Source organism: Ailuropoda melanoleuca, chromosome 5, assembly GCF_002007445.2.
Source record: "Ailuropoda melanoleuca isolate Jingjing chromosome 5, ASM200744v2, whole genome shotgun sequence".
Taxonomy (NCBI): Eukaryota; Metazoa; Chordata; class Mammalia; order Carnivora; family Ursidae; genus Ailuropoda; species Ailuropoda melanoleuca.
The window spans coordinates 47,734,437-47,760,740 of NC_048222.1; the positions used below are offsets into that span (position 1 = coordinate 47,734,437).

At 42.2% G+C, this 26,304-nt stretch overlaps 1 protein-coding gene across 1 annotated transcript in view; it reads left to right on the forward strand.

The window, feature by feature from the left end:
* Positions 1-298: 298 nt before the first annotated feature.
* MYO1E (myosin IE) overlaps positions 299-26,304 on the forward strand; it is a 115,824-nt gene continuing 89,818 nt past the window's right edge. Inside the window, exons 1-4 of the mRNA XM_034660908.1 lie at positions 299-400; positions 5,551-5,694; positions 13,225-13,314; positions 15,458-15,552. Coding sequence (XP_034516799.1) covers positions 314-400; positions 5,551-5,694; positions 13,225-13,314; positions 15,458-15,552 — 416 coding nt within the window. The 5' untranslated portion in view covers positions 299-313. The remainder of the gene's footprint in view (positions 401-5,550; positions 5,695-13,224; positions 13,315-15,457; positions 15,553-26,304) is intronic.

The following is a 26,304-nucleotide window of genomic DNA, read 5'->3' on the forward strand; positions in this document are numbered from 1 at the left end:
CTATATGGTTAGGAAAAAAAAAAAAGTAAACTGCAGAAAAGTTTAAAATGGAAAGTAGAAGCCACCCTTCTCCCAAAACCCCAGGCTTTCTTCCCTATGGAATCTTGTGTATTTTTCAAGAAAGCAATTAAACACGTGTCTTTTAAGAACTTTAGACAACGGCAGTCATTCTATGCTTCAGTCCACACATTGGTTGTTGTTTTCATGAAACTGGGTATCTTGAAGATGTGTCTATGTCAGCATAAACAGATTCCTTTTAATGACTGCCACGACTTCTTTGTAGGGTCTGCCATACTCTCATCGGCCCCAAATCATGTGTCCAGTTTTCCCCTACACAAACTTTGCAACAGTGAGCAGGCTTGTACATACATCATGGCATACACACTTGGTATATTTTAAGGTAAATTCCTAAAAATAATTACTGCAACAAAGACTGTGACTTTTATTTTTATTTAAGTAACTATATATTGGTCTGCATGATTAGAATTTTGATACCTATTTCCACAATGCTCTCAAAAAATACTGTGCAGTGTACTCTTCCTGGAAGAGGGTAAGGTATTTATGATCACCCCCTCCCAGCCAGGCCCTGCCCAACACTAGGCCTATTGCATTTACACAGCGCATTTCATAGCCTCCCTGTTCTGGGTGTCTGAAGGGCGTTGAAGACTGTAGTTACCCAGTATATGGTCTCCTCCTCGCTCCTGGATGAACCAAAGAAGAAAAACGCTGGCTGAGACACTAGTGAGAGTGTCTGCAGCACCGCGGCTGTGGCAGGCCAGGGCTCCCCCAGAGCTGAGAGAAGGTAGGGTTTCAGTGGAGAACAATCCCTACCATTGTGTGCTGACTCACCTTTGCTCTTCCTGGTCCCCACCCTGGTAAACACACACCAGTGAGGGACACTCCACCTTCTAAAATCAGAGTCAGCGAGCGGACTTCTTCCTTGGCATGAGGGACTCCTGCGTCTTGGTGCCATCTCGTAAATGTGAGGAACAAACCAGGCCATTATGTGGACATGGGTATACTCCACTTTCTAGAACTTGTGTGTGATTGCTTTTCAACAAACTGAATCATCATTAGAAACCACATGTGGAGGGGCACGGTGGTGGCAAGTGGCTTCAGCAACTGACTCTTGACTTGGGCTCAGGTTGTGATCTCAGGGTCATGGGATCAAGCCCTGTGTCAGGCTGCTCGCTCAGCTGGGGTCTGCTTGAGGTCTTCTCCCACCCCCCATGCTCCTGTGCACGCGCGCTCTCAAATAAATAAATAAATAAATAAATAAAATCTTTAAAAAAAAGAAGCCAAATATGGACCCAAGAAAGTCTGCATTCAATCCTTATTAATGGGAAATAGCTCCCTCCCTCATAATTTGTAGGAACTGTCAGGGCTAAGAATAACATATCATCATCATTACTGTGCTTTTTATGATCATTTTTATTTCCTAGTTCGCACATCAGCAGCTATATTCCTTCCTTTGTACAGTGAGGCCGTGCTCTTTAAGGACTTTTGAATGTGTAATTCCTGAGTACCCCTACTTGTTTAAAATGTTCCTATTTTTAGTGTGGAAACAAAGGTGAGCTACCTACCCAAGAAGAAGCCCACAGAAGAGAAGGAGGCTGACTCTTGTTAAGAGGGGATAGCCTGGTAAGCCAGGCCTTTGCCAGGTGAAGAAAATGGCCCTTCTCCCACAGATGGGGAAGTCCCTGTCACTGTCCTTCCTCGTCCCAGCACACATGGCAGCCAGTCCTGCTACCACCCTCTCAGTCAGGAGGGGGAGGAAGAAGCAAAGGGGTGAAGGTTATTTGTCAGAAATACAGTTCCTATTCTTGCAGTCGTAGCACAGTAGTTTGTGGTCTGAAGGTCATGTCCAGCCTCTGCTTCTGGGAACATTGTCTAGGATTGTAAAATGATAACCATTTCCCACTGTGTTCTCACTTGCTGCCTGTCCGCAGCTGTGTTCCAGGGAAGACCTCTAGAAAAGTCATGCTATGATCAAACTCGATTGTCCCCTATAGAAAAACAGAAAACAGTTTTCTGTTTCACTGTGGGGAACTTTCAAGAAAGGATGAGAGCCTGCGTATCTGTGTTCAGTTCCTAGCTTCCCTGACAAAGTTCTCACCCTGTGCTAGAATGGCCCAGCTTAGCCCTGGCCTAGCTTTCATTTACCTACGGGGTGGATTCTGATCTTGTCCTTGATAATCCAAGCAGGTCAGTTTTCCCCCAAAGACTCTGATTATTCCCACCATTTCTAGCTACTTTCCCTCCTTCCCTTTACCTCATTTGAATTGTTTTTTTTAGGGGGGGTGATATGAGGTAAGAGGAAGGAGAAAGGAATAGTAAGGTGGGGGTCATTAAAGACAGAGAAGTTACAATTAGAAGACCTTGGACAATTAACAGTTTTTTTCATTAGTAAAATAGAGATAATCATATACAGTATGGGGAATGATTGTGAAGGTTGAATGAGTTCCCATATATTATTTCCTCAGGGAAGGAGGGGCAGAGAGGCAAGGGAGGGAAAAGATACATGTGACCAGCTGGATATAGGAAATGCGTCAAATAAAAAATAACTCCCGTGTTTTAGTCTTTGATGCTAGGAGAAAGTGGTCATTAACAAAGATTATAGGTCTTTGTAATGATGTATTCAGTTTGGGAGACAGTCTATCATTCTGTGGCCATCTTAAACTTAACAGGTGGAAATATCCAGGAAAGTTGCCAGGGAGACAGTGTGAAGAAACTATGATGTTTGAATGAATTTGCAATCATAGAGACTTGGGTTCACATCTTGCGTTTGCTGCTTACTGGTTGGGAAGTCTGTTTCCTTCTACGTAGCGTGGGAATATTAACCCCTCTCTCATTGAGTTGATTGCAGTAGTAAAAGGAGCAGCCACCGCAAGTCAAATGGCTGATTGCTTTGCTTATAGTAACTGCTCGGTGTCACTATTGGTTCCTTATCCTTTTATGGATAGAGGTCTGGAGACCCACACGTGGGACTCTGGTGTCGAGGGATATTTGAGACCCTGAGAGTCAATGAAATCCACAAGGAGCCCTGTTTTAATGAGGAATCACTGCCATTAGAAGGAGGACAGTGCCTCTGGAATGGGACAGACAGTAATATATCACTCTGCAGTGAGACAGAGAAGACAGTTGGATTGGATACCAAGACCAACTTGGGTTACCTTGAGAAGGCAGTTTCTGTGGATCAGTACCAACACATACACTGTGACACAGAGCTCCTCCATTTCTTGTCCTTCACGGACGTTAAATAACAGCTTGTTAATACCCTTCTGTTTTATTAAACTGTGCTTACATTTTTCAAAGAGAAAATAACATTTTTGGCCTCGTAAGTAGGTGGATATTTATTGGGATTAAAAACAACCAAACATACCTACTGGTTAGTTACTCGGTGGCCTTAGTTTTCTATGCAGAATAATTTTTGTGAGTGCCCAGAGAATAATCAAGAAAAGAAGGGAAGGCAGAGGAGGGGAGGAGTTGCCAGGAATCTTTATCTGGTTGGCAGTAGACTGTGGACATTTGATTGAGATCCAGTGAGTCATGCGGTAGCCAGTGCTTTTTCTCTTTTTCTGCTTTGCCACAAGAGGAAGAAGGTGTGGTGAGGTCAGGGGTAGTTTTGTAGAAGTGATGCCGCATGTGGTTCTGCAGAAGCCAAATATATCATATAAAGAGTCCCTGTGCAAGGCAGCATGGGTAGCAAGCCTTCCAGAGCCCTTTTCTGGAGCATCAACCCATGGCACTGGTTTCCTGGCTGGTTTTTAAAAACTGCTTTTCCCAGAGCCCCTTAGAATTGCCCTTATAAAGGACCCACATCTTCTACAGAGAAGACATTGAGCAGTTTTTTTAAAAGTGAAATTTAAAATGGTATTTATCTTGTTTCCTTCCACCTTCCCTTTCTCTTGAAGAACCACCTTATGACTCTTTCTCATCCTACTTTTGTAGTCTGAGCATGTGGCCTTTCTAGATACCCTTAATCAGAAATGTCTCTCTCCTTTATCTAAACTCCCCAAAACAGTGAGCTCCCAGGAAGGGGGGCAGGAGCTGAGTCTCACTCAGGTCGATGCCTAGCACACTCGTGTAGCACGTGACATCTCCAGTAAGATGCATGAAGGGTGTGAAGGGAAGGGAGGATCTTGTCATGTATCGTTTGCCATTATCTCACATGTATTAGATTGTTGCCCTAGTGAGTGTAGATTACAATGACTGTCCCTCCTTGTCTCGTCTTTTCTGGCAAATGAAAAATATTTTAGATCCACTTCAAATGGCACTTTCTCCAGGAAGTTGGTCTGTCTTTCCTAGGACAAAGAAGTCGTCTGCACTCCCGAACACCCGTTTGACATGTGTTTACGTATTAACTGTTGCTGAAGCATGAGTTACTAGTTCTGTCAATATCTAGGTGTCCGTCAGTGGACATGAGCTCCCCGAGTGCAGCCACCACGGTGCTTCCAGCCGCCTCTAACTCCAGGACTTGGCACGTAGCTGAACATACAGGGATCCCACTGCAGAAGTGCCAAGTGGAAGGAGGTCCTGCAGGCCACAGGGCGGTCAGAGCCATTTCTGGTGTTAGGTCGTAAATCCAGGGAGCAGACAAGGTTTACAGCTTCATCTCTCCAAGGAGGCTGTGGGGCTGGATGAGGTCCTCCTGGCCACAGCATGTTCTGTAATCACGTTTAGGCTATCTTGTCCATTTCCTTGTTAATATCAGTGATCAGCCATCAAAATGTAGCTTATCTTTTGAATCTGGAAGGCCAGTATTACGTTGACAGTGATAAGTTTATGGAGGGAAAATAATTTAGAGGGCTTGAGAAATTAGGCCAATGTGACCTAGCCATTGTGTGATACGTATTGCTTCTGCTTCTGAGTTCTGTCATACAATTTGCAAAACAAGTCCAGAAGGTTTCTGCTTATTTTATTGTTAATTCTACAAAACAGTAAGGTTGAAGGAATTACTGGAGACCATTGATCATTTTTTAAAAAGATTTTATTTATTTGAGAGAGAGCATGAGAGAAAGAGAGCAGGAGTGGGGTGAGGGGCAGAGGGAGAAGCAGGCTCCCCGCTGAACAGGGAGCCCAATGTGGGACTCGATCCCAGGACACTGGGATCATGACCTGACCTGAAGGCAGTTGCTTAACCGACTGAGCCACCTAGGCGCCCGACCATCGATCATTTATTGTGTTATACTCAAGATACTCTTTGGTACTTTATATATGTTATTTTATTTAATCCTTACAGCAACTCTATGAAGTGGGTCTTAATTTCTCCCATTTTACAGATGAGGGAAGAGCAGCTTAAGTGACACAGTGAATGTATATAACTTTTCCGCACTTCTCTTAGTTTGTAGGTGGGCAAAGCTGAATTTGAATCCAGGTCTTTTTTTTTTTTTANCCAGGTCTTTTGATAACAAAATCTTTGTTCTGCTCATTCTGCAGCATTTGATATAAGGAATATTTGGGAACTTAGTGGATTTTTTAGTTGTTGTTTTTTTTTTTACACCAGGAGAAAATAAAGCATCCTAATAATTGTGCATTCTCTGTTCGCAGGGAAGCAAAGGTGCCTACCGTTACCACTGGCAGAGCCACAATGTTAAGCACAGCGGCGTGGATGACATGGTCCTGCTCTCCAAGATCACAGAGAATGCCATTGTGGAGAATCTAAAGAAGAGATACATGGATGACTACATTTTTGTATCCTTTATTAGTTCCTGTGGACTTTTCTAAGTAAGACGACCATATCCGTAGTAAAATGCCATGTATTCCCAGCGTGAGAAGATCTATCTGAAATTCTGAACCTGACACTAGGTGCTCAGGTCCTTTTCACCGTGTCAGAACGTGGTTTTATACTTTGCTGTCCCTTTGTGGAGGTTGTGGGAAGGGCAAAGATGACAGTAAATTATTTTCCTGGCATTTCACGAAATCGAGATGCAGCCGGTATTCATCTGTTTCAGTCGATGGCGCTGTACCTTTGACGAGCTTTAGCCACGCACGTGGTGACTAAAACGTCTGCTGTTCCTAGGGGAAAGTCCTGATCTGCAGAGAAGTCTGTCGATAGAGCTCCCTAATTGCAAAGCAGACAGTTAAGTCCAGACCTAAAAGGTTTTAAAAAGATTGCCTCATGCAAAGAATATGCAATTTTGCCAGTTTTTCTGCATTCTTATGTTTACTAAAGGAAACACGAGAAGTGAAGATCAACTATTGAAAAAGCCTGACATTCTTGAGTTGTTCTTTATGTTTCAGTTTTAGCTTGCCAGATGCCATTTTTTATAGGGCTTTAAAAAATTCAGAATGGAAATTTGATTCAAATGTGTGTTGACTTCATTATAAACAGAGAACTGTGATATTTGCTTAAGTTCCTACAGGATTCAATTTTGTTTGGTACAGCTATATAAAGATCTCTTAGTGAGATTATTGTAGAGTTTTAGATATGCAAAGATCTGTGCAAATCTATATTGCAGTACCAGGAGGTTTAACTGTGATGCACTTGGTGACTTCTAAAGGCCTGGTGACGCGGAGGACCATTAGAGGTAGAGTCTTTGTATCTGTTGTTGCATACATTTTAGATTTTCACCCCCAAAGCTAGAAGAGGTATAGTTTTCACATCTGTAGCTTCTGTTTGTTATTTATACCACTCATTTGACTATTAGTTAAAAGTGCCCATATGTATGCAGCAATACTTTGCAGGGAATGCCTTTCGCATCATTGGTGAGTGGGAAGTTCCACACACCAGGATAGACTAATACATATATTCAGTACATCAGGCAATGCTAATTAACAAAATTATTCCAAGACACTTGGATGGTTCTGACCAATACTGTGCTATTTCTTACTTACCACAGGAAATTTTACCAAATCTCTGCATAGTTAAAGGCCTAAACCCCTGCTTTTAAGCATTAACAGATATATTTGGATTTGTTAGCTATGTTAATAATAGCATCTTGATTGGGGGAGGTGGTCTACCGCCTACAAATGAAATCTGCCCACTGTCCATTTTATACCAAAGGTGTTATTGAAATATAGCCATACTCATTCTTCTACTCATTGTCAATGCCTGCTTGCAGTCTACAAAGGCCGAGGTGAGTCATTGCCACAGGACCATAGGGCCTAGAATAATTGCTTTCTGGCCCTTTACAGAAACGTTTTGCTGACTCCTAGATACCGGTGCAGGGCTGCCTTTTAATTTAATTGTATGGAAGCAGTTGTTTTCAGTGGTAAGTTTTCCTTTCATTTGGTCAAACTTTGAAATACGCTCACTTTAATCTGGGCTTATCATCATGAAAACGTGTTAATCACTTTTACGTGCAAGTCCCGTGGCACAGGTGTGCAAGTCTCGTGGCACAGGGGAACTGGCAGGGGCTAAGGGTTGGGTGCAGGCGGTGGGTCTGGACAGTCTGGCTTCAAGCCTTACCCTTCACAGCCTTGGTGACCTCATGGAAGTTTTGTGATCTGCGTGCCTTGATTTCCTCACCTGTAACACGGGAATGATAATGAAATCTCCCACATGAGGCTATTGTAGGGTTAAATGAAATAATGAATGCAGTAAGTAACAGGAAGCATTACTTGTTATTATCATATACGAAGGCAAGTGTGTAAGTTCCTTCCGCATTTCTGAGTTATGTTCCAAAAATTCAATTTTAAAGTTGCTTATTGAAAATTCAAATACATTTTACCATAGAAACTGTTTTAAATGGAGGATTGGTTTATTGACAAGCCCATAAAAGGTGAATTTCCACTGAATATAGTTGAACAAATTATTTATTGGAATGTTCTTAGAACATGGGCTCAGCTTATTATGTTATTTACATAGAAACATGGTTTTTGAAAAACCGAGTAAGAGAAAAAAATGATATTAGTGGCTATCAGCAGCCAGTCCGTTGTCAAGCCGGACAGACTCACTTCTCCCCATAAAGATAGTTTACCTCTAAAACTAGGGACTTTCTTTCATGTCCTTCTTAAAAACCAAAAACTCTTTAAGGCAATACGTGTTCATTTAACATGATTTAGAAAATGCAGTCAACCAGAAAGGAGAACATTAACATCACCTCCAATCCCACCATAACCTCTTGATGTATATTTTTTAATTTAACCACATATAGACATGCATACATAAATATAAATATACATATTTGGGGAGTTTCTTGTTAATTTTAACAAAAACGGCATCATCTTGCCTTGCATATTTTTTAGTTTCTTGCATAATTCTTGGCATGGTACATCGTATTAAGTATTCATTGAAAATCCATTGACTATCAAGATTTGCTTTTTATATTCAGACAGCAGAATTTTTAAATGACTCACACGGAGGGGGCTGATTACGAGCCTTTGAATTAATGCATTTGAATCCATGGCTGAGTAATCGTGTCTTCTACCAAGGAAATGAGTTAGTTGACCACTAATGGCTTCGTGTTTTAGAAATCTCTACCCACTCAGTACACGAGAGACTCAGCATCCGTGTGCTTTCCATCAAGAGCACAGAGCAGCTTTCAGCTCTGAGGAAGCTGGATGATTTTTTTGGGTGTTTATGAAATAATACCCGGGGTCTAACTGTAGATCCTTGCCTCCGCTAAGTGATAAAAGCCTCCTTTATCTGTTCAAGGCTGCGGGAATATTATTAGGATAGCGTAAGATTATTTTAAACAAGAGGATTTTTTCCCCTCTCACTCCTAAGCTTAATAGTTAAGGCAAGAAGTGATTCGATTTCAAATTAAGTTATAAATTGCTTATTGTATCTCTTCTATGTCCAATGCCAGCACATTGCTTCATATTGAAGGTCCGCGCTTGAAACAATCGGTTGTTAATGCATTCAGGCTGAATGCACATTTCTTTGTTCTACATTAGGGAAAATATCTGCTTAGAAAATGCTAACACTGTTTACCAATAAAACCCTGTAATTTTCAGCTATTTATCCTAAGACAAGGAAGGTTTAATTTGCCATCCGTTTTTTTCCTGAATGTTGCCACACTTCTTAAAATTACATTCTAAAATACATGAGGAAAACATTGCAGTATTCACTCTGGTGCTTGGCGAGACATCATTTATAGGCACTTCGCTGACGAAAATAGTTCCTGTGCAGAGCACTCCACGCTTATTTGGTCCAACTTTCTCCCAACTTGCTTTTACTCAAAGACCACACTCAAGTGTGTTTGGCATTTTCAGCCCTTGATTAGTTGAGGCTCTTGTGCCAGACCAACTGGAGCCCAAGGCAGTGCAGTTGTTTGCAGGGGGGTTTGCCCCACGGGCAGTCCGTTCACGTGGAGGGGGTGGCGTGCTGCAGGGACATGTGTGTCGGTCTGGTGGCTGGAGTCAGGGGCTCAGGGTCCAGCTCCACCGGTCTCCCCATATGTGACTTCAGACAAGTCACCTCACCATCCCATCCCTCCTCAGTGATAAATCCAGGGAAGTCAACTAGATCAGTGTGGGTGGTTTTGGGGGAATTCACCGACTATTAAAAACATTTTTTTAAGTTAAACTCAACTTGGCCTATAAGACCATGAAAAACAAACTTACAGAAGTTGTACTACCATCACATTTAATAGAAGGAAGACAATTCTAATACCGCAAAAGTAGAAAGGAAATAATCTAAGAATAAAGGACGGTCCTTTCTATTGAATACATTGAGCTTTTTGAAAAATTCAGGGCATGTTTCTCTTTTTGTCATCCTTGCTGCAAGAACAATGAAAATTCATAGATCCACCAAGTGTTTGAGAACCCATCAATGAGGGATCTGTTGGGTCTTTTCTGTAAATGGCTTGTATTTTGTTTTTGTCTGGTTGGTGCGTGTGTGTGTCTGTGTGTGTGCATAATATCATAGCCTCATATCTCCATACATTCTGGAAATTAACCTTGGGCCACACCTTCACAGCCAAGGGTAGAGACAGTTTACGTTCCGATTCTGCTCGAGCAGCTTTTTCCAAAGGCACACCTGAATTATGTAGTAGGGAGTGGGAGTGAGTTGTCTGGGAAATGACCCAACCCAGTAGGAGACCTGGGCTCTCAGAGAAGCAGCTGAGGTCTCTGTAGACACAGCAAGGTGGAAAACAGGGCAGGCCGTTAGACAAACAATGAGGCCAAATTCACACCTGAAATAACTAACATATGTGTGTTTTCTTCAAATTCTGAACTAATTCTCTTCTCTCAGTTCTTCTGACTTAGGTAAGTGTGTAGCTACTTAGCATAGACACCAGCGGCATTATGCACCTCAGACCAAACTTTATTTTTCAGGAATCCTTCCAAATACTATTGACTTCGAGGCCCCTACTGGGAGATGAAGGGAATAACTGTAATTTCCCCCCTTCTACTGAGTCATTGATTCAGGATTGGCTTAGCATAATCTGACAGAGGTTTTCTTCTGTCTTCTTACCAGACCTTTACCTAGAATTCATGTAGACAACTTAGTGAAAATTGAGACGTTCTAAGATGTTTTTTTCACAGAGCAGATTATTAATATTTAAAAAAAAAGAAAGAAAGAAAGTGTTGGTTCGTACAGGAGCTCTCCTGCAGCCCAGTCCATGTTTATCCAATAGCTAAGGGCCTGGTGGGTAGGAAGGGCTTGGTGGGGAGCTGATCCCTGTGGCTCATGTCCTCAGGCAGCTCTTTCTTTGCACGCAGTGCTGATTTCTCCAGGACAGGTGGCATTCAAAGCATTCCCTTTACAACTAAGGGAAGGTGCTCCCTCCTCCATGAAGAGATCCTGCTTGGCCAGGTGTGTTTTCATCTCGAGGTAAATGGACACCTAGACCTCTTCCCTTCTGAAATGAGGATGGCTGCAGCAGTGCTGTATTTCTTGAAAATTGGGTTTATCATAAGAATGACTGTATTTGTTTCGCATGAGAGTCAGAATGAGGGCCAGACCGCATTCATTCAGTTTTCATTTGGTCCCTATCATGTGAAAAAGATACTAAAAAAATCAGCCAAGGGTTGTAGAATTTTGAGTTCCCAAAGAATCACAGAATCTGAATTACACAAGACATAAAGCTATCAGATGGCGCCCCTGTCCACCCTGCGTGAAATCCCCGTGCTTCCAACCTCGCATTGCCAGGATGCCTGGTTAAATTTGAATTTCAGATAAACATCAAATTACTTTTTTAGTGTAAGCGGGGGTATGCTTGGGGCATACCCATTTGGGGGGTGGGGTGGAATATATATATATAAAACAAATTATTCATTGTTTATCTGAACTTCAAATTTAAATGGGCATTTTGTATTTTATTTGATAAATATTGGCAATGCTACCAATAGTAATAGCAATATTAACAGTAACAATACTTGCTAACTTAGAAAGACATGATAGCTTGTGGATTAAGAGTGGACTCGAGAACCAGACTGGGTTTGAATCCTAGCTCTGCCACTTACTACCTTATGACGTCAAGCGAGTTTTGTGGGGTTTTTTCCGAGCAAGTCTTAAAATTTCTCTATGCCTCAGTTTCCTCATAGTAAAGCAGGAGTAAAAGGGTAATAGGGATGTCATTAGGAGTTTAATTTGTACCCCGTAAGTGTGTTTGTGTTCGATTGGTGTTCCTATGACCAATACTTACAGGGTCCTGGCTACATCATGGGCATTCTTACCTGCTTAATAATTTTAATAATAAATTTATCTGTTCTAAATTTTGCCTCAAAAAACAAGGAGGGCACTACTAATCTATCATTGGCCTCACCTGACTTTGGCACTTGGACTCGGCCATTCTTGCGGTTCTTTAGTGATTTTCAGTTAGGATTCCCCAGGTCGTGGGCATTTGCTCTTAGTGCCATGAGCTGCTCCCAGCTTAGTGTTGGGTGCATCCCGCTGCTGTTCCGATGGCCCTTTTCTCCTTGACTGCTCTTTCATATGCAGCCCTTTCGAGTCTGGAGACTGTTCTGGTCAGTGAAAAGGGAAGCAAAATTGCCACGGAATCATTCCATGTGTCCACCTTCTTGTATAAATATTGATTTTCAAGTATTATCTGGCCCGTCCCACACTTGGCTCATTTGTGTTCAGTAATAATACCAAAGCCGTGTCTCACAGATGTTAGCACGGGGCACAACCAGCATCTTGAAGCAGACAAATCATGGAAATTGCCGAGCCTTCTATACTGTTGGTTGAATTCTCATTATAAGCCTATCAAGTAGGTGGTATAATTCCCCATCATCCATTAGCCACAGCTTAGCAACGTGACTTCCCAAGGTCAGAGGCCAGCTGGGCTTGGGGAAACTCAGGCAATCTGACTGGATTCCCTTTGCTGCCCTATTTGACACCCAGGTCCTTTATATAAATATATAAATGTCCCCTTTGGGGAGGAAATGTCACAGCTTTGCATCTTTAACTTCAAGTTTTCCAAACATTTTGAAATCATTGATTAAAAGAAACGATTTTGAGTATGTGGATCTTGTGTTTGTTTTCTCTCTCTCTCTTTTTAAATGATTGCTTTTCCTCTGTGAGGGGAGGGAGTTTAACTCTTCTGTCTGTTTTGTTCACCGCTGTATCCCCAGCATCCAGAACAGTGCCTGGTATGTTGTGAACACCCCATTCAAACTGGTCGATTATTGAATAAACGGAAATATTTTTTATGTTATAATAATACATCTCTTGGGGCATATTAAAGTGTATTGTATAAAACAGTTAAGACTCAGCATAAATGCTTTCTCTTCTGAAAGGCCTTCCTGGATTCCCCATGCAGAAATAATACCTTCTTCCCCTACACCTGATCTGTGTGGGTTGTGATTTTCTGCTGCAAATAACGTCTTACAGATGTAACTCAGTTCCCCATAGCTTCTCAGGAGTAGGACTGTTCGGTTCATCTTGTATCTCTCTATTTGTTAAACGAGTAAGTGAGTACATTTTTAGTCTACCTGAGAGATATGAGAGTTTCCAGGACAAAATATTATTTGAGCAAAGGAATGATAACTGCTCTTTTTACTCCTAGATCATTTCTGGTTTGTGTTGTTTTGTGTTTTCCTAGCCATACATGTCACCGGTGTTAAAAGGATGTGCTTCAAATCATGCAAAATAATGATTTCTTTTTGGAGCACCTTGGTCATTAAGCTCATTACTCTTCCTGGGGAGGAGCAAAGCCTGAGCTAGTTGGTAATTGCTTTTGTCTTTATTTGTAATCTTTTAGAAAACAAGTATCTGAGCTTTTTTTGTTTGAACAGTCATTATAAATTATTGATAACATCTGGTTACTTAATTTGAAAAATGTGTAGCTATGAAGATTAACACTGGACCTTAACTGGATATAAATTCAGACATATATAGGATCCGTATTAATCTCAGTCAACCCCTTCAAGCAGATGCCATATTTTGGGGAAAAGGAAATTGAAATGTACCAAGGAGCGGTAAGTTATAGGCCACATAAATTTCAGTAGTGTTTGGGGCTTTTATGATGCATGGGTAATTTTTCTTGAAGTTGGCAATACATTTGCATTTTCTTATTGTGAATTATTTATTGGGGAAACTCAAATGGGTGACGTAGTTTGATTTTTAATGATGTGCTGCTCTTTAGAATACAGCTCAAAAGAGCATAGGGCTATCTAGTATAGGAATATTATATACAGAATTACGCAAATAGGATGTAGGACCTACAGCTTGGGTGGGGGAGGGAAAGTTCCTCCTTCCACACAGGCCACAAAATTCTAAGGACTGAAAAATCAGTAATGGATAAAAAATAAATAGGGTGATGAGAACCATTCCCTCCAAATCAGAACCTTAGTTAAGCTGTGGCTCTGAATGGAACCTGGAAATTGAATCTTTTTATTACTTCTTTATTAATGTGACTCTGGTCCCTATTCGGATCCAGCTCCGTAGCCATTTTAGTTGTGTGATAAAAATAGAAACTGTAAATCTGATGACTATATTTCATTATGTGGTTCAGCACTTCTCCAGGCCTCCCCTTCCCTGCATCTTTCCCCTTCTTCCCTCTGCAGCAGAAGCACGAGAGCGTTCATTAATCCTGACCCCTGGAAAACAAACAAAAGAGAGCCCACACAAATTCATCAGTTGAAGTGGAAGGCAATTTACCCAGAGCAAGAGCCCACCCCATTGTTGCCAGATGAATGGTTCTGGTAGCTGGAGCCCAAGGAGGCTGCCACTGCCACGGGAAAGACCTTTGATAATGCTGCCTTTATGGGAGCCCAACACAAGGGAAACACTGTCAGCGGAGGCTGGGCCCTGCCTTGGCGCCCCGAGCCGCGAGGCCCCGGGGCAGCAGGCTCGGAGGGGGCTCGGCATTCTCAATGACAGCCAAGGCCAAGGTGGGGTGGCTGGGAGTGGTGCATTCATGCTGTTTCGCTCCCGTTCTCTGAAAAACGATGTTACCTGAGTCCCTTTTGGACCATTTATCTCTTAAAAAGTTCTCTTTAAAAAATTTGCCCTCGAATTTTTAAAAATACATTTATTCTTAACTGCTAGTGCTAAAGTGTTGTAAAATTGGTAATTGCTGAATGCTAGGTACCTTGTTCTGCCACAACCATAATTAAACAACCCTGGGTGCTGACTGTGTGTTACTGTGCAGCCCCATTTCACAGATGAGGAGAATAAGGCTCAGAGAAGTTCAGTCCGCAACTCTGTTGAGTGTGGGACAGTATTATCCCCACTTGAGAGATGGGACCAGGGAAGGGTAAGACAGAGTCTCAATGTCTTCTCACTGGGTCTGCCATGTTCTTCACTCTTTGATGTTAGATAGTCTTAAATGTAAGGCAAGTTCTTTCTTCGGCTTTATAGCACATGAAGTATTTTTCTTTTTAGTAATTTTTGAGGTAGTGGTGTTCAACTTCAGGAGATTGAGGGAAGTGGGGCCGAAGTCATCCTGACAAGATGAATGTATTGGCCAATTTGTATTTAGGCATAGCTAAGGTAAGGTAGCCCATGAGACTAAAGCACCAGGAGAATATCTTGGTGTGGTAGGATTTTTTTTCCCTGCCCATTGAGATGAAGCAAACTGGCCAAATCAGTTTATCCCTTCAAAGAGCTACCCCTCTTGCCCTCTTCTTAGAGAAAATGTTTAGGTTTTCTCCTCCTTCACACACAGTTTCACTTCATTTCCTCTGGGCTTCCAGCATCTCCAACTTACCTCTTAGAAAAAAAAATGACGTAGGAATTTAGAATTCTAGTAAAAGCCAGATCCGGGTTTTTAGTAGGCTCTCTTAAGACCTGTTGGCCAGATGTCTTCAGAAACATTTAGAGATGGAATGTCACCTGCAGAGGCGTGTGGGAGGAAGGGTATGGTGCCGCAGCGTCTGAAGACGTCTTCACATCTGAAGGCTGAATCACACACCTGCCGACGGAGGAGTCCTTCCCAGTCCCGTCTGCGTTTTCTTAGGTGTGACTCCTGCTGACCTAGGCAAGCTTATGAATTCTTGTGCTACCCAGGCCTTGAGATTGGAACTGTACTGGGGCAAATTCATTGCTAAGACCAAGAAAAGAAATGCGACGTGTTGTTCTATCTGACCATGGTTTTGCTTTTGTTTTTTGCTTCTCTAGGCACAGTATGAAAACCCACCGCATATCTATGCTCTTGCAGATAATATGTACAGAAACATGATCATTGACAGAGAGAACCAGTGTGTCATCATCAGGTATGGGAAAGAGCCTTATTAGGAATAGAGGGCATGAGACCTTGCCAGAGTGAGCGTTCCCGGTCAAGGACAGTGCTTTTTCATAGCTGCTGGTGTCAGAAGCTGGTTAACAGCAGGTTGTCTCCTTTGCCTTGCTTTTTTTTATAACTCCAGATCATAGAAACTTTGCTTCCATGGGGTTGTGGTTTATACTGCTGTGGCTTAGGGCATTAAGGCTCGAGGGCACATGGTGCTCGCCTGACCTCTTTCTGATTGGGCCCTGAACTAGCATCATAAGACATCTCTCCTCCCATTTGACCGTGGCTTCACTCTGAATTGGAGATCCTTTATGTCAGGAGGACAATAAATGTCCTTCACTATTTTATCAGCTGGAGTCCTTTTCCCTAGGTCCCTCTTTTTCCTTCTTTAATAATTTAGTAGTTCAAGTTTGAACGTCTTTAGTATACTTTGTCATTTGCTTTTAATCTTCTGAGGGCATCCCTGGCACACACCGGCCTTTGGTGTCTATGGCCACATCTCAGAATCCTTCTAACCCAAGCCAGCTCTGAGTCTTTGTTGGGTTTAAATGCTTTCAGGATTTTGTTTATTATTATGAACGTTTTCAAACATACAGAAAATAGAAGCATCCATATTCCCATCACTTAGAACTTGGCAGTTATTAACATTCTATATCTTTTTAGTTCTGCCATTTTTTAACTGAAGCACTTTGGAAAATTTTTAAGCTCTGGTTATTTACAGACAAAGGCAGGATGAGAAAGAGTATTTTAATAAGCTTCTGTCAATCTGTCACTCAGCTTGTACAGATAGTATGTATATGGCCAGTCCTCTGGTCCTTTCCTCCTGCCCCTACTTGGTTATTTAAAGCAAATCGTAGGTTGAGAATCATGTCCCTTGTCACTGAATTAGGGTGTGCCTCTCAACGATCATTCTCATCATACCTGAAAAATGAATAATCCTTTTAACATTATCTAATGTTACCAGTGTTCCAATTCCACATCCTGTTTATAGTTGGTTTGTTTTTATACTCAGGTGCCAAACAGGGCTCACACATGGCTCTTGGATGTATGTGTCTCAAGTCTCCTAATCATTGACAGTTTTCTCTGATTCTTTTGTTTACTTGGCACTTGTTTGTTAAAAGAAAAAGTTGTTTGTCCTGCAGAATTTTCCACAGTCCGGGATTGGCTGGTTGTGTACCATAACATTGCACTATCCCCTGTATTTCCTGTAAATTTGTAATTAGATCTGAAAGTTTGGTCAGGTTGAGATTTACTGTTTTGGCAAAAATGTTTCATCCATGATTCTGTGCCCTTAATGCCTATTGGTCTCTCTTTGTGTGATCTTCAGATTACCAGCGGGTCCGTCCATTATAAATTCTCATTTCACATTGTGGTTTAATTAGTGGTTGAAAAATAGCTATTTTCTAATTCTGTTATTCTTTCTACATTTATTACTTGGAAGTCTTTTATTTGGTTACCCTACAATATAATTTATTTAGGAAAACTAGATACAAGGCTTGATTTGTTGTCTTTATTTACCAAGTTTTGAGGCAATGAGTTGATGCCCTAGCAACTCCCAAGGTGAAATGTTATTTTCAGTATCTTTCCAAACTAATGGATTTTAAATATCTTACCTGTTTACTTACGTGGTGATTTTTCTTTGGGGCTCAAAAGGTCTTGTCTTTGGCCATTGAGAGCCATTTGTATTGGCTCCTGTGTCCCTTTGACAAGACCCCAGTAGATGTGGATAGTTTCCTTATTTAAGATGTCAGGATCTCAGGGTGCCTGGCAGGCTCAGTTGGTGGAGCATGTGACTCTTGATCTCAGGGATTTGAGTTTGAGCCCCACGTTGGGTGTAGAGATTACTTAAAAAAAAGAAAAAGAAAGAAAGAAAGAAAGAAAGAAAGAAAGAAAGAAAGAAAGAAAGAAAGAAAGAAAGAAAGAAAAGAAAAGAAAGAAGGAANGAAAGAAAGAAAGAAAAGAAAAGAAGGAAGGAAAGAAAGGAAAGAAAGAAAGAAAAGAAAGAAGGAAGGAAAGAAAGAAAAAGAAAAGAAGAAAAGAAAAGAAAAGAAAAGAAAAGAAAANGAAAGAAAGAAAGAAAAGAAAAGAAAGAAGGAAGGAAAGAAAGAAAAAGAAAAGAAGAAAAGAAAAGAAAAGAAAAGAAAAGAAAAGAAAAGAAAAGAAAAGAAAAGAAAGAAAAGAAAAGAGAAAGAAAGGTATCAGGCTCTCTTGTGCATTTTCTTCTGAGCCCTGGAGTCAGTGATTTGACCAAAAAGTCCTGGTTCATTTTACCAGGAAATGGCACTTACAGACCACCAATCTAGTCAGTAAGAGTGCTAAAAGGCAAAGAAAATGAACTTTTTTTAGAAAAACAATGAAACATGAGTTCATAATGATAATTTCCAGTTCATTTTTAAGATTATAGGGTTTTTACTTCTTTGATGTTTATAAGAATGAGTGAGAGTGAGGGGAGGGGCAGAGGGAGAGAATCTCAAGCAGAGTCCCCACCAAGCACAGAGCCCGACTCTGGGCTCGATCCCACCACCCATGAGGTCATGACCTGAGCTGAAACCAAGAGTCAGACACTCAATCAACTGAGCCACCCAGGTGCCCCTGTACCCCATTTTTCTTATGCTGAAAATCTTGGTTCCTGATGACATTATCACAATTGTTTGTTTTATACTGTGTGCGTTAAAAGTATAAATATAAATGAATAAGCATATATAATAGATAAAGCAAATAAGTAGTTTTGTTAATGCTTTAAAATAACTTCCAATATTATTAATAGTAATACTGAGTTCACTTCAAAATTTGTCACTTTTTTTTTTTTAAGATTTCATTTAATTATTTGACAGAGAGAGAGACAGCTAGCGAGAGAGGGAACACAAGCAGGGGGAGTGGGAGAGGAAGAAGCAGGCTCCCAGCGGAGGAGCCTGATTCGGGGCTCAATCCCATAACGCCGGGATCACGCGCTGAGCTGAAGGCAGACGCCTAACAACTGAGCCACCCAGGCGCCCCATAAATTTGTCATTCTTTTTTGTCCTCAGGATGCACAGTTAAAATATTGGGTTTTAAAAGAATCCTTTTCTGTGTCATTTGTGCCAACCTAACCTAAGAGTTAGGTTCATTTATTTTATTTTGGATTTTAGGGGTTTAAAATTTTGAATTTTAATTTTGTTTTATAATTCTATAAAACATTTACATGATTCCAAAGTCCAAGCTATAAAGCAGGAACACTGAAGCCTTTCAAGGTAAATACAGATTTCAGGTATTTCAAGGTAAATATGGACTTCGTGACCTTTTGCCTCTAAATATTTCCATATATATCTTTGGAAAATAAAAACATTTTCTTTCTCGGGCGCCTGGGTGGCTCAGTTGGTTAAGCGTTCCGACTCTTGGTTTAAGCTCAGGTCCTGATCTCGCGATCGGGGATCAAGCCCTGCCTTGGGCTCCAAGCTGAGTGTGGAGTCCAGTTCAGATTCTCTATCCCTCTCTTTCTCTGTCTCTAAAATAAATAAAATCTTAAAAACAAAACAAAAAACATTTTCTTTCTTAGCACCAGGACCATTATCACAACTAAATAATTAGTAGTAAATTAATATCGTCTAAAAATAAGCTGGCCACATTCCAATTTCTTTGATTGTTACAAACATGTCCTTACCTGCTGGTTTATGTAAATCAAGGAACACTGGATGCATGGGGTCATGAATCTTTCTTTTTTATTCTACCATAGTTTCCCTACTCCCACCATTGTTTTTTCATGATGTTGACTTGGTGAAGAGAACAACCCCATTTCCCTATAGACACACCTTCTAGATTTGTCTAATTGCTCCCTGATGGTCTCATTACACTAATTCCTTCAACGGGATTTTCTGTAAATTGGAAGTTAGATCTAAATACTTAATTAGATTCAGGTTAAGCCCCTTTGGGAGGGGTACTTGGGTGCTGAACAGTTATTGCTTAGTAGGAAATGCTTCTGTGTGTTTCCAAGTGGAGGTCACTGACCAGTAGATAGGTAGGATGTGTTTTCTTGACCGGAATTAAATGAGAGAATATAAGGTGAGTTTTCTGACACACTCCCTTGCCCTTTGCCCTTCCTTCTGGGACCCTAGTGAGATGAGAAGGAAGGAAGGGAATGGTCTTGTTGCCTGAGCTTCACAAGTCTGGAAGCCGCTTCAGAGACCCAGCCCACATCTCTCCCTCTCAAAATCCCCCTCATCGTCCCTGCAGGTGCACAGGCACTGAAGCAGGACACGTGCCTTTTCTAGAATCCTTTTTCAGCTGTTCAGTGGCAAAGACTTGAAGACCCTGCTCCAAGGATTTCTGCGGTGGCGGCTACGCTGTAATCCAGGAGTTGGTAGAACAGGGAGCTCCTGACACGAACTACCCAGCGTTAGGCCAAACTCCCCAGGTTAAGACAGAGTCCTGCAGAAGGCTGTGTGTACTTCAGACTCCGGCTGCAGGTTTGGGGGTTCCCAGGCCACCCTCACTTCTGACCAGCTGGATTCAAGTTCAGGGGTTCCCACCACCCTCTTGGGTTCAATAATTTACCAGATTGGCTCAAAGAACTTAAAAAAGTGCTATGCTTGCAATCCCAGTGTTATTATAGCAAAAGGATACACATCAGAACCAGACAAAAAAAGGTCTGGGATGGGTCCAAATGTGAAGCTTCTGGTCATCCTCTCCCCCTGGAGTCATGGATGGTGTTACCTTCTTCCAGTTATGATATGTGAGTTGGCAGTAGCCTTGCCAACCAGGGAAATTTACCCAAACCTTTGTTATCTAGAGTTTTAATCTGGGTTCAGTCACATACTGCCTGCACAGCTGACTTTAGTCTCCAGCCCCCCATGATGTTTCGGGCTAACACCTGTAGTCTCTAGTTCCTCCAGGGGCCAGTACTTCTATGACGCTTTCCAAAGCCCTTACCATAAATCATTGTCCAGTTCCCAAAGTCCACAGGCAAACAGAGGCACTCGAATCCAGGGCCCTTAGAAATTCCCTCCTGAGGCATAAGGCTAAAACCTGACGTCCCTTTGTGTTAATTCTTTACTACCTAAGAGCTATGCTTCATCTGCTCTGAAAAAGTAGTTTTGCTGTCTCTGAGGTGCTGTGGTTCCCTCTCCCCAGCCCTGGGATTCTGGGCAGCAAACCTAACACTTGTCTGGGCTTCAGTGCCTTCCTTTATGGGTGAGCTGGTTGACCAGATGACCTCTGAGGTCTCTCCTGGTTTTGGAACTCTTTCTTCAGAATAATACTAGAGGGAAGGGAAAACAGGGAAATGTCGTTTTTGGTAGAGAGGCCCAAGTTTGCAGCCACTGGTGCTGGGAGAGCTGAGGGCTGAGTGGAATGCTGCTTGCCTGAATGCATTTGGGAACAGAAAGCAAACCCATTTTCCTGGGGGCTGGAAGAGAAGCCTGCTCCTTGTATTAAGGGCTCCTGCCATGGCTGGTAAGATGGGGAGTTTTTAGAATCATTTCATTAGGATGTAAAAAATTAATGATGACCTCATCTCTCCCATGTTCTTATAGACCTTCACCTCCCAGTTTCCCAGGTGTGACTTTGTCTACACGATGAAATGCACACTCTTTACAGGGGATGATGGCAGCACATAGAGGCAGTATTGTCAGCTTCCTCTCAGACCTACTCATGTTTTCCTAAGAGGTGGATATGAGGACAGCATGGGTTGGCTGACTATTCCGGGACTAGAAATCAGTGTAGCAAATGGAATTTAAAAAGAAAGAAAGAAGTCAGGCTGCTTTCTCAAGTGAAGGCCTCCATCCAAGCTTTGGTCCTGAGTTTTGCAAACGTTTATAGACTTGCTTTGTCAAAAAAGATGGACTTGAGCAGTCTCAGGGAGACTCACTCTGGCCAGCCACACTCACGAATGAGTGTGCATTAGACTTCAGTTCGTGATTTTATAAGGAGAATTCTGCCCTGGACAGCTCAGTGAATTATTCCCCCGGGACATAGTCCACGAGGGGAGCCACATTCCCACTTTAGGGTGGACTTCAGGGCAGAAGGATGGACATATTGGCTCATGCCATCAGATCACGGCCCCTACCTCCGTCTGCAGACAGTGAAGTAGGGTGTTGCTCTACTCCTCAGTGGTCTGTGTGCCCGGGGAAAACCCAGCATTTCTGCTGTTTATTTTCCTGTCCTGACTCCCAGGTAGGTCAGCCCCCTTTTAGTAACCTACACTCTCCTGCCAGCCCCTGCCATCCGTCAGGTCAAGTCCTAGTCAGGAATACACACCCAGGATTCACCTTAGGTGATCCCCGAGTCTTCCCCAACACAGGCCGGGCGAGTGGCTGCTGTGGATGTTAATTTCATCCACCGTCCCTTGCATTCTCTAATTTAACTTTCCAGGGATAACAATTTCCAATTCCCGAATTGCCTTATTAATAAGTTCAGTGGCTACAAAGATATTTAGGCTCCATATCCAGAGATTCTGTTTCAACTGATTTATGGTGGTGGGCCCAGAGCATCGATATCTTTCTTCAAGCTCCCCAATTTTTCTGGTTGAGAACCAAGTTTAAGGCAACTGGAATCCTAATTCCTAGTCACCTCTTGTGTTGAAGCATCAATGGTGCGGGCAAGGTGCACTCCCCTGAGTGCCGGCCCTCTGCGGGGCGCTCTTCACACAGGTCGTCTCGTCCTCACAGCTGCTCTGCGGCTCGGCATTTTTGTTTCTCAAGGTTTCATCCAGAAAAGGAGGCTTAAGAGAACTCTGAGATCCTCTAACTAGTAAGTGGCAGAGTCTCTATTTGAACTAAGCCCATCTGACTTTAAGCCCCATGCACTTTCTCTGCACCCTACAGTCAGTGACAGCTCTCTGTGTCTCAGATGTCCCACATTTCCCTGGAGGTAGTAAAGCTTCCATATGCTATGAGGTCAGGTTAGTTATTGAGGAACCCCTATGGTGAAGGTCTCCCCCCGCAAACCACAGATGCTTGTTTTAACCTAATCCTCTCTAAGTTGTTGGCCACGATGCCTTTTGCAACCCAGAAGGCCAATGGTTGTGTGTTGTCATCCATGGAAGACAGACAGATGGACTCACTGAATGAACATGACCTTATGAATATGTCAGTTTCTTCCTGAGAAGTGGACATGCACGTATGTAGTAGATGGCCCTGCCTGGGCCATTTCTTTATCCTGGTTTACTTGTTCGTGCTGGACACGTGTGAGGGAATTATGGGTGTGTATTGATCCGTGCGTTTGGTGCATTCTGTTAAAGAAGGCTTCGTCCATGGAGGAAGCCAGCAGGTCAGTTTTACAGATAACCCTGCTTTTCACCCCATGCATGTAGCCTGCAAGCCATGTAGATTTACATGTGTGCACTTATCAAAGATACCCTCGTGTGCTTTCAAAAATTATGTGTATTTGGCACATAAAAATAACAGTGTACTATAAAGTTCACCTATAGGAAATAATAGAATTCTAATAATTATTAAGTAGACAGTTAATAAGTATTCATTTTGTTTATCTTTTAGAACTTAGGAAATCTCTTCATGATGTACATGGTTAATATCTGTTTAAGAAGCTATTTTGAGGGGTGCCTGGGTGGCTCAGTCGTTAAGTGTCTGCCTTCGGCTCAGGGCGTGATCCCAGCGTTCTGGGATCGAGCCCCACATTGGGCTCCTCTGCTGGGAGCCTGCTTCTTCCTCTCCCACTCCCCCTGCTTGTGTTCCCTCTCTCGCTGCCTGTCTCTCTCTCTCTGTCAAATAAATAAATAAAATCTCTAAAAAAAAAAAAAGCTATTTTGAAAAGTTTCAATGGATATGTTCTTTTGATAAATTTATAAGGAGGCATATTTAAATTATTTGAGTTCTTCTCAACTATAAGTTGGGATCATTCTTTATCAAATGGGCGTTAACACTATCATGTTACGTGAAGACATGGGAAAGAATTCCTATTGTGAGAAATGAGAGAGGCTCTATCCCTGGTGTAGGCCTTTCTCCTAACCTGCAGGTTCAAAAACTGTGGCCCATTGCATGTTTTTGTAAATAAAGTGTCAATGGAGCAAAGCTACATCCATTTGTGCCCATATTATCTTTGACTGCTTCTGTGCTTTAGTGGCACAGTTGGGTAGTGACAGAGACCATATCCGGGCCTTTATGGGAAAAGTTTGCCAACTCCTGCCTGAAGCACGAGTTATCATTGTAATAATCCCATTTATGTGACGTACCAGCATCTCAAATTTCACAAATCCATAATGGTTCTTTTTATTTTACCCCCATACTTACTCCTTCACCAGCTCTCTCTTCCAAACATGGTTTCTAGATGAAAGCTCTTAAGCTGTTGTATCATTTGAACAGTTCTGCCAAAACATCTCAGTGGCTCTCCGCTGCTTTAGGAGGGTCCAAAGTCCCTAGCTTGAGTAGAGACCAGAGTCCCTAGCTTGGCACACCTTCCACTCTGTTTTCTGCTTCTCTAACCAAATTGCTCTATTTTATTCCCCCCCAATGGGTCAGGTTCACTTCTGCTTCCAAGTCCTTGCCTGGGTAGTTCTCCCCGCCAACCCCCCAAACCTTTCTGATCAACCTCAAGCCAGTGCTCTCTCCATTTCCTGAATTTCAGTAGCACCTCACATGGCCCTCGTTTTCACCTACTTAGTATTAGGATTATTTAATTTGCATGTGCTTATTTTAAGCAGTTTTTCTTTCGATCCTTGATGACTAGAAACTGGTGTTAGGCTTCTTGGTTTCTCTGGTACACAATAAATGTTTATTTCATGATACTTTTGAAACCGAAACACTTGAAATAAGGTATAAATGCTATTTGCGTTTAGGTAAGGGGGAGACCACTTTGGACTAATACAGTCAGCAAAGGTGACATGGAGATGTTGGGGCTTGATTTGAGCCCTCCCCACCGGATGTGTAGAAGGAAGAAAACATGAATGGCTTGAGAGCCTCTGGAACCCACACCGTGTGATGGGGAGAAAGTGACGAGGGTATCAGTGTGGTTGTTAACAGTTTCTATTGACAAATTGTCCTTGTAAATTACTCGTGGGCCAGTCCTACTTCTGTTTCTATATTACAGCCACGTAGCATTTGTGTAGCAGTGCCGGGTTGGTCGATTTGGGGAGGTAAGTGTGATTGGGTGACAGGTCCCTCCTTGAACGACAGGCCATGTGATCTGGGTCAGGTAGACCTGCAGGCCTTGGTGGTGTCTTGCAGGTCTCTGAGCAGGGACATGATGCACAAAAGGCTGGTGGACAAAAGTAAGTCTATGGGTAGAAAAGAGATGGGATCTTGAGAGCATACAGATAGCTGGTGAGGTTATGAGGCCCTGACCTGGGCTGGAAAGGCGAGAAACTGATGTGACATTCAGTAAGCCCGTGAAGCACTAAGAGTACAGGACGGGCGCGGGCACTCCGGACAGCGCTGATAGATAAACACAACCACTCTAGGTCCATCAGGGTCATTGACGATGTTGAGCTCCTGAAGACACAAGTAGACACCTGTGAGTCCAGTACATGGCAGCCCATGTCCGCTTAGCTCATTCGTCTTCTGTGCTACAAAATCCAGAATTCGGATTTGTGTTATAGAATTACGTATGTGATGCCTTTGGCTCTCCAAGAGACATCGTTGCCAGTCTATTTAATAAAATTATCATATGGGCATGATCCCAGGGTCCTGGAATCAAGTCACGCGTCAGGCTCCCTGCTCAGCAGTCTGCTTCTCCCTCCTCTTGCTCATGTATGTGCTGCCTTTCCCTTTCTCACTCTCTCTCTGTCTCTCTCTCCCTCTCAAATAAATAAATAAAATCTTTTTTTAAAAAATTAAAATAAAATAAAATAAAATAATCATGTGATAAGAGGGGAAGAAGAACCAGCAAGTTTTTCGTGTATTCTTTACCGTCTCTATATTACCAGACAAGAGCTTGGCGGTATGGCTGGAGCTGTTTCTGGGGCCCTTGCCAGGTGACCTCTGTAGGGACATACGAGGCCATAGAGAACATAGATGTGGCAGTTTTACTGCTGCCATCAAAAGTGAATTCCTATCATAACTTTCGGCCCACTTCAGCTCTTGCCATCCTGGCTTGTTTTAAAACTGTGTCGTCAATTTGAAAGCATCACGTTGTGTGCAGTTCCTAATTTTAAATTTAATTTAAATTTAAATTAATTTAATTTAAATTAAATTAATTTTAATTTAATTTTTAATTTAATTTTTTAAATATTCTGCTGCAGTTGTCTTCCAAAGACTAGGGCCTTCTGTCCTTCGTGTGTCCAACACCAGTGTGTAAAGTCTTGGCAGGTTGCATCCTGAATCCGTGCCAAATAAATATTGTTTTAGGAATAAATAAAGACATGAGAGATTTTGAAGATACATCGCTAGCATTTGGTGACTGATTGAATATGAAAATTTTCATAGAGGAGATAGCTGTCACTATTGGGCCTAAGATTTCTGAATTATCTGCTTCAAAAAACATTTGGATTTGGAATCCCTAAGATTTGGAGTAGTAAAGGTTAAAGATGAAAGGATTAAAAAAATCAGAGCCCCTCTAACATTTGGCTTGTGTCCCGTCTCTGCTCTCTGCGTCTGCACCATCAAGTGTCTCATGGAGATTCTCAAGCTACCTTCCTGTCTTTGATGTATTTCAGGAACCTTTTATTATTAGCATTGGAACGCTTCTGTTTCTGTTGGTCCACCCAACTTCTTGTTTATCCCAGCAGCATTGGCCTTTGAGGCTCCCGGTCCCTCTGGTCTGGCTTTGGGAGGCCCTGGCAGCTCACACCCCGGACTGGGGTCTGCAT